Here is a 9,270-nt window from a genome sequence, read left to right as displayed (position 1 = left end):
GAATAATGAGGTAGTGTTCACGGGTTCACGGACCGTTCAGAAATCTGATGGGGGAGGGGAAGAAGTTCTTCCTGAAATGATGAGTGTGGGTCTTCAGGCTTCTGTACCTCCTCCCCGATCGTAGTAAAGTGAAGACGGCACATCCTGGGTGGTAAGGGTCCTTAATGATGGATCCTGACTTCTTGAGGCGCCGCCTCTTGAAGAGGTCCTCGATGGCAGGGAGGGTTGTGCCCGTGATGGAGCTGGCTGAATCTTCAATCCTCTGCAGCCCCTTTTGATCCTGCACATTGGAGCCTCTATACCAGGTGGTGATGCAACCAGTCAGAATGCTCTCCACTGTACATCTGTAGAAATTTGCAAGAGTCTTTGGTGACATACCAAATCTCCTCAAACTCCTAATGAAGTACAGCTGCTGGCATGTCTTCTTCGTGATTGCATCAATGTGTTGGGCCCAAGATAGATCCTCTGAGATGTTGATGCCCAGGAACTTGAAGCTGCTCAGCCTTTCCACCACTGTCCCCCCAATGAGGACTGGTGTGTGTTCTCCCAACTTCCCCTTCTTGAAGTCCACAATTAATACCTTGATCTTGCTGACATTGAGTGTGAAGTTGCTGTTGCGACACCACTCGATCAACCGATCTATCTCACTCCTGTACGCCTCCTCATCATAATCTGAGATTCTGCCAACAACAGTGGTGTCTTCAGCAAATTTACAGATGGCATTTGAGCTGTGCCTAGCCACACAGTCATGAGTATAGAGAGAGTAGAGCAGCGGGCTGAGCACGCATCATTGAGGTGCGCCTGTGTTGATTGTCAATGAGGAGGAGATGTTATTACAGATACGCACTGACTGTGGTCTCCTGATAAGGAAGCTGAGGATCCAGTTGCAGAGAGAGGTACAGAGGCCTGGGATTTGAAGCTTGTTGATTAGTACTGAGGGGATAATGGTGTTGCACGCCGAGCTGTAATCAATAAACAGCAGCCTGATGTATGTTTTGCTGTTGTCTAGGTGCCTCAAAGCTGAATGGAGAGCCAATGAGATTGAATCTGTTGTAGACCTGTTGCAGAAGTAGGCAATTTGCAGTGAGTCCAGGTCCTTGCTCAGGCAGGAGTTAGTTCTAGCCATGACCAACCTCTCAAGGTACTTCATCACTGTACATCTGAGTGCTACCGGGCGAAAGTCGTTGAGGCAGCTCACCCTGCTCTTCTTGGGCACTGGTATGATTGATGCCCTTTTGAAGCAGGTGGGAACCTCCAACTGCAGCAATGAGAGGTTGAAGATGTCCTTGAACACTCCAGCCAGTTGGTCGGCAAAGATTTTCAGTACCCTGCCAGGTCCACCATCAGGGCCTGATGTCTTGCGAGGGTTCACCCTCTTGAAGGATGTTCTGATGTCGGCCTCTGAGACAGAGATCACAGGGTTGCCAGATGCTGTGGGGATTCACACAGGTGTAGTGTTATTCTCCCTTTCAAAGCGTGCATAAAAGGCGTTGAGCTCATCGGGGAATGAAGCATCACTGCCATTTATGTTGTTAGGTTTCGCCTTGTAGGAAGTAATGGCATGCAAACCCTGCCACAGCTGTTATGCATCCGATTTAAGTACAGAAACAAGAAGACATTTCTTTACCCAAGGGATGAGGAATCTGTGAATCTCTCTGCTCAAGAGGTTGCTGGAGGTTCATTCTCAGTACCAAGCCTGATGGATTTTAAGTGAATTGAAAGATACAGGATTAGTGTTGGAAAAGAAATAAAGGACTGCAGATGCTGGAATCTAGATGAAAAAACAACAAGACGTTGGAGGAACTCAGCAAGCCAGGCAGCATCCGTGGAGAATTAGCAGCATTAGTGTTGGAAGATGGTCTTAAGGGAAAAAGTCAGCTGTGCTCTTAATGAATGCCAGAGCAACCATAAGGAATCAAATAACCTATCCCGTTTCTGTATTCAAGGTTCTTAAGATCTCAAGACTGACAGAAAATCTTGGTTTATTTGATTTAATGCACAATACCAAACTAATGCCATAAATATGCATATATTTAAAAGGCTCGATTGATTTCTTTTGACAAAGAGCAGTATTTCATGGAGGTAGTGGTCAGTGGCATCAGTGAAGTTGCACTTAGTGGCCTGGCTAACTGGGCTGCTCAGCCACTCAAAATGATCAGCTCATGCTGTTAATAGACAAACCAAGGCCCTCCCTGAGACTGAAGCGTATAACAACACAAACTCTGTACATGCCAGCACCTGAAAAGAAGACAGGTTTAGACAATTCAACACTGTCCTTATTTACAGAAATCACAACATCCAAATTATCTGTACCAAATGCAGTTATTTTAAATAATACAGCAACCTAACAAATAATGTGATTCGTTTAACATTTTTTTTCCTGTACATACAAATCTTTTGCTAAACAATCAAAATTGCCCATCATCACCTGGCCAAGGCGGAACGGGAATTCAGTGTCGGGCTGTTCGGGGAGGTTTCCCGGCGCTGCACAGCGGAAGTGCCGGTGGCCGTTGGAAGCAGAGCGGGGAGGCGGCGAGCGGCTGATGGCCGGTTCCCTGGTGAGAGCGCAGGCGTCCGGGACCGGGCTGGGCGTCCAGCCCGGGGGAGGACGGAACCCCGGAGCAAACCCGGTGTGGGGGCGGCGGCGGATGCGGGGCCCCTACTGAGCATCGTTGCTTCAGGCCGGGGCCGGGGGAGGGTCCATTGCGCGTCCCTGTCAGGCAGGGCGGAGCCGGTGGCGCAGCGGGTTTAGCCGCTGCTTCGGGGCGCCGGAGACCCGCCCACCTCGGGCGCTGTCCTCCCTGTGACCACGTGGGCTTCCCCTGGGTCCCTACTTCCACATTCCGCGGTCGCACCACTGTAGATAAGTGAATGATGAGAGAATGGGTCTGTGGGGAAAGTTGAGTGGGCAATGTTGTTATGAAGTTTAATGTAGTGGTCAACTAGTGGTCAAACTGCAATAGCCAGAATAATCTGACCAATACCTGAGTAATCTCTCTCAACTCTTCAAAATATTCCACATCAATTTGAGAGGACAGTCTGGGTGTTGGTTTCAACAAACATCCCGCTGGAGGAAGTCAGCGGGTCAAGTAGGATCTTTGATGGGGGGTTGGGGGGGAAGGAATTTTTGAAGTTTTGGGTGACTCAAAAGTCCTTCATTGTCAGATTCCAGCATCTGCAATCCCTTGTGTCTCAATCACACACACACACACACACACACCTCAACCTGCTGAGTTCCTCAGAGAGTTATACAGCACAGAAATAAGCCCTTTGGTCCAACTGGTCCATGCTGATCAAGATGCCTCATCCAAGCTAGTGCCATTTACCAGCATTTGGCTCATAACCTTTCCAATCCTTGTACCTGTTCAACTGTCTTTTAAAAGTTGTTATTGTACCTGCCTCAAACACTTCCTCTGGCAGCTCATTTCTCATAAATACCACCCTTTATGTAAAAAAGAAGTTGCCCTTCAAGTTCCTATTAAATCTTTCCCCTCTCACCTTAAACCTATGCCCTCTAGTTCTTGATTCCCCAACCCTAGGAAAAAGACTGAGTGCATTCACCCTATCTGTGCCCCTCATGATTTTATACACCTCTATAAGATCACTTCTCAGTCTCCTATGCTCTAAGGAATAAAGTTCTAGCCTGTCCAACCCCTCCCTATAACTCAGTCCCTCAAGTCCTGGCGATATCCTTGTAAATCTTTTCTGTATTCTTTCCAGTTTAGTAACATCTTTCCTATGTCAGGGTGACCAAAGCTGAACACAGTACTCAATACTGAACACAAATGCAATGTCCTGTACAACTGCACCACGACCTCCTAACTTTTATACTCAATGCCCTGACTTTACAAGGCCAGCATGCTACCAGCTCTTCCAGCAGATTGTTTGTTGCTCCAGATTCCAGCATCTGCATTCTCTTGGGTCCCTGCGTATTGGTTTAATGTGTCAGCTCTAAAAGCATCTCTGACAGTGCAGCTCTCCCTTGGCATTACATTGATATTTCCAGCTAGATTTTGCGCCCAAGTCTCTGGAAGGGTATTCAAGGTCAAAACCTTCTTATCAAAAAAACAAGCTGAACTTATTGAAAATCAAATGCTGGAAATCCTCCAGATCCTGGCAATCTAAAATTAAAAACAAAAAATGCTGGAAATACTCACCAGGTCAGACCACATCTGTGGGAAAAGTAACAGTTAATGTTTCAGGTTGAAAACCTTTGTCAGAACTGAGTTTACTGCTGAAGTTGAGAATTTGGCACTCTTGCAAGTCTTGTACCAATGTCCAACTGTTTCCTTATAAATCATATAACACAGTAACTTCTAATTTTAAGGACTTCAAAACTCATGCAGACCAGGCATGCAGAGCAGCAGATAAATTTGTCAACATCTATTATGAAACAATGGACAAAAGAAGAAGAGTAAGTATCATTCAGGATGTGAACTTCCATAGTTGCACATAGTTTTCTTTATTACCTGTTCTTAATTATGCAATATTCAACTCTGCCAGATCAAGGAAGAGAGACCAAAAAGATCTCTGGAAAAGATAGACGTTATGGGCACCACTGGGTTCAATGTCTACATATTATCATTAATATTGTGCTTAAAGTTTTCTTTTTTAGTAATTTTGTTTCACTTTGGTATTTTTTTCATTTATTATCATTGGCATAATGAGCTATTTTCAGTTACTTCAGCTTCCAGTTTCTATAACAAATTTGATCTAAACTGGTAATAGCCATAATAATAGTCAACATTTCAAAGCTCTACTTACCATTAGCTTTTTTAATATTCTGAACTTTTTCCACTGAGTTATCCAGTTATGTCACTAACAGTATATTCTATTATGTGCTATCAAACTGTAGTCTATACATTGTAATATATACATTGTCGAAGCAACATATTTAAGCAAAATATATGGTTGAGATTATAAAATATACTAGCAAATCCTTGCGATTCACCTGCTTCCCTTAAAAGCAGTTAAACCTCTTCTCTTTTGAGTATGGAACTTGGATGACCTTCTGAATGCAGCAGTGACCAGCAAACCAAATTGTGGCAACAGTTTGAAATTATCATAAGGCAAGGAAGCTGAAAGTGACTGCACCTTCTCCACTTTGGGAAAAGGAGTCCAGGCAGATGTGTGAGGCTATATTTGAGATTGCAGGAGGGCAGAGATGTCGGGACATTTGAGTGTAGTCTCTTCTATTTAAAAGGGAAATGGTTAGTAAAACCTGTTGGCTTTGTTATTAACTCATTTTACCACATCACTGAGTTTGAAAATCATGCTGCAGACAAATTTTCAGCATTCCATTATTTGGGGGAGTATATGCCAATATAAAGTTTCTAGCACAAACAAAATTCCTGCTGTAGATTACATTTCCATCCACTTCATTCTGGATGTTAAAATACTTTGCAGTATGTGCTAGAATGTTTTGTTATGGATTAAGCCTGCTTTTGACTGCAGGTTCTAAGTTGTGCAAAAGAACTTCCAGGCCAGGGTCTTCATCGTTCGTATTGCACATTAAAATTAAATACTTAACTGGCTGAAAGTGGGTCCCAAAATACACTTTTATTGTCTGGTACATTGCATATTCATCTCGTCATATCATTGAAATGCTAGGTTTAATTTTAAGTCAGTTGCAGTAGCTCTCGGGTGCTAATAGTGTTTGAGGAGCTGGAGTTGGCAAGGTGAAAGTCTGAAGGGCAACACCCTAATAATGTGTTCAAAAGATTAATGTTTAGCAAAATAGCCATGCATTATGCTTTCTGCTCTTCCATTTTGTGATTTTATTTTAAACCTGAATTTTATTCTTTCACATAGGGGTTAACCAAATTGTATCTGGATACAGCAACCTTAGTGTGGAATGGCAACACAATTTCAGGCCATCAAGCACTTACTGAATTTTTTGAAATGTTGCCTTCCAGTGACTTCCAAGTAAACATGCTGGACTGTCAGCCAGTTCATGGTAGGCTTCATTCATACTTGTTAGAAATTGTATCAAGTATACTTCTCATAACTGCATGTATACTACTTATCTTTCAGTGCATCTGAGTACTTTTCTAACTTTGCATTTTTGTTAGGAATCTGAACTTGATAATGTAGAAAAATCTGTGCAAATCAAAGCAATGGAATAGTGGTTGCATGAATTGTCCATGCAGTGTGAGATGGCTTCCAGTTATTAGGCATTCCTCCCCTTTAACTGAAGAAGAAAAAAAATTCAGTATCTTTTGGAAAATAAGTCTTTGGAAAGCATGAATAACTTTTCTTTCTCCATAATCTCGTAACTACTCAATTTATTTTCAGGCTTGTTTATTTACCTTTTATAAGCATCTGCTTGCTATAGCAGGATTATTACAGGCTGCAGCCATTTTCTAAGATATTGGCAAAATATGGACGTTAAAGAAATAATGCAATCAATTTAAAATGTTCAAGGCAGTTTATCATGTTTTCTGCAAGGGAACAATAGTTGTCATATCTGGCACCTTCATTTTTTAAAATTTTACAAATGACAGATCTTTATTCTTTATGTCGGATTTGAAATTGGTGGCAAAGAATGGAAGGATATTTTTCCCCTTTCTTTCACCTGCTGTGCTTCATGTGAATTTTTCTTCTCTATCCTTACATAACTGCCACATTTACCTAAATAAATGACAGGAACTTCAGGCATGAACATTGACATCCTCAAGTTGTGTTAAGCTGGTCTTGGTATCAAATGCACCTTGATGTCGGAGTCCCCATGGAATCTAGTGAGAGAGTACAGAGTTACTACATGTGCCCCCAATTTATAATAGGAAATCTACTCAAAATCCTGCTGCAGGTCAGATAATGCACAGACACCATCTCTATTGATGTCAGTGGAGGAGAACAACTGTGAGGGACTAAATATATTTTTGATTTTTCTGTTGGTTTAGATGTTTTCATTTCTTAAATGATATGAATGTTGCTAAATGTAAGAAACATTAAGTTTTCAAAAGTCGGATGAACAAGGATACTTGGCTTAACTTGGTTTTTTACCAATTGTTTTCTGGGCCTCAACAGGAGGAATGCAGCCAGCTTCTTGGCAATTTCCCACGGAATGTCCAAACCCATTTCATAGGTCAGCAGCTCCCTGCTGACTGCAGATTCTGGACCTGTATGTTCTTGTGTAAGGCATGGAATGGCAGATGGATTTTGTTCACTTTTTCACAATGTGCTTGTCCGATGTTACAGAAATTGTCACACTGGTATTGAAGCCATTTGTGTGTTGTCAAGTTCAGATTTCTATATTGATGTCTTACCTTTAGTACTTTGACTAGTTTTCTAAGGGAGATTCTGAGGAATTCTGTACCCCAGAGAGTTGTGGAGGCTAGATAATTGGGGGTATTTAAAAAGAAAGTAGCTAAATTTTTGAAAGGTCGGGGAATCAAGGACTGTGGGAAACTGGCGCAGAATAGGAGATGAGCCCTGGGGCAGGTCAGCCAAGATTATATTAAATGGCAGGGCAGGCGGAAATGACCTACTCCTGCTCTTATTTTCTTATGTTTACTCCACATTAAAACTCAAAGATTAAGATATCTTTATTAGTGACATGTACTTTGAAACACACAGTGAAGTGCATCTTTTGCATAGAGTGTTCTGGGGGCAGCCCGCAAGTGTCGCCACGCTTCTGGCGCCAACATAACATGCCCACAACTTCCTAACCTGTGCGTCTTTGGAATGTGGGAGGAAACCGGAGCGCCTGGAAACCCACACAGATACGGGGAGAACGTACAAACTCCTTACAGACAGTGGCCAGAATTGAACCCGGGTCGCTGGCGCTGTAAAGTGTAACACTAACCACTACACTACCGTGCCTGCCATGCATAAATTTAATGCTGGGAAGTTAATTGAAAGTATAATAGCTTTGTAGTCAATATTTATATTATGCAGAGTTATCTTGAATTCTACCCAGTACTTTAAAGATACAATTTTCCATAAATGGATGGAATATATGCCAGGTCACTGTATAACTTGTTAGCTTGTGGTTATTCCATTGATTATTAGATGTGTTTCTGGAATTGCTTTGGGACTCATCCATCTTCTCATGAAGCTATTGATTTGTTTTTTCCCTAATTAGAGCTTGCTACTCAGGGGCAGACCACTGTACTTGTGGTCACCTGTGGCACAGTGAAATTTGATGGAAACAAACAGCGATACTTCAATCAAAACTTCTTACTTACTGCACAAGTAACTCCACAAAATACAGTGTGGAAAATTGCAAGTGATTGTTTCCGCTTTCAGGACTGGGCCAACTAACTTTAATGGAAGGAGAATGACACATGTCACTATTTTGGATTTACTTCTGGAAATAGTGGAAGAGTTGAAAGAGTAAACAAAGCTTGAATTGTTTAAAACATTGTATGAAGTAAGGTTGGCAGGAGGGAAGAGGAAAAAATATCCTTTGTAGGGAAGCATGTTGCCACCACATCCATGCTGATATTCAGTGTTTGGGTTTGGTTTATAATAAAGACACTCTGAAGTCTGTAAGGTCTGGTTTTAATCTGAAATCTGTCATTTGTATTATTAATATTTTCAGTTCCATATTGTGCTTTTGAAATGGACTTTAATAAACAATTTAGTTAAACCATGTTTTTGTGTTGCTTCTGTATTAGATTCTCTAATGGTTTAGAGCATTTCCCCCCATCTCTGCTGGGACATCGGGTCAGGAATACAACATTCAGCAACTTGAGTCTGTTCCTCATATGATAATGTTGGTGGTGATCATCCTTGTTTCCTTGTCCCAATGGACATTCGTTGTGTGTGTGCTTGGAAAGGGAGTGTTGATACCCCTTGAATTAGAAGCATAGAGGTATAGAGCACAGAAGACCATGCAGCCTATTAAGTCTGTGCCAGTTCTTTTGAAGAGCAATCCAGTTAGTCCCATTCCTCCACGCTTCACCCATATGGATATCAATTTTGTGGAGGTGCATTTTCTCCCAATTTCTTACCTTGAATTCAGAACAACTCTGGCTGTGCTGCAGTCTGATGCCGTATTCTCCTTCAGGGTTTTGTTGGCCAGCAAACAGGAACAGAACACTGGCTTATTTAGCCTTGGCTTCTCATCACAACTGTAGTTCTCTTGTCATTCCAGATAAGACTAATAACTGGAAATGAAATCTAGGGCCTATATGGTTTGCATGACATTAGGGCCCAATGAGGGCCAGTATCTTAGTTGAGCGTAAATAGTAGCATGGGTGAGGAACAGCAAGAGCTAAACATTGCTCTCGTAGAATTTGGGAATTGCTTTGAAGCTGGGAAGAA

At 42.2% G+C, this 9,270-nt stretch overlaps 1 protein-coding gene across 1 annotated transcript; it reads left to right on the top strand.

Annotated features, from left to right (window-relative positions):
* Positions 1-2,484: 2,484 nt before the first annotated feature.
* Positions 2,485-8,593, top strand: nxt2 (nuclear transport factor 2-like export factor 2). Its single transcript, XM_052021478.1, has 4 exons — positions 2,485-2,558; positions 4,328-4,414; positions 5,812-5,956; positions 8,087-8,593. The coding sequence occupies exons 1-4, from the start codon at positions 2,544-2,546 to the stop codon at positions 8,263-8,265; spliced, it is 426 nt and encodes a 141-aa protein (XP_051877438.1). The 5' UTR covers positions 2,485-2,543; the 3' UTR covers positions 8,266-8,593.
* Positions 8,594-9,270: the final 677 nt, after the last annotated feature.

This window comes from Pristis pectinata, chromosome 8 (genome assembly GCF_009764475.1).
Source record: "Pristis pectinata isolate sPriPec2 chromosome 8, sPriPec2.1.pri, whole genome shotgun sequence".
NCBI classification, from domain to species: Eukaryota; Metazoa; Chordata; class Chondrichthyes; order Rhinopristiformes; family Pristidae; genus Pristis; species Pristis pectinata.
This window is presented reverse-complemented; position numbering and strand designations above follow the sequence as displayed.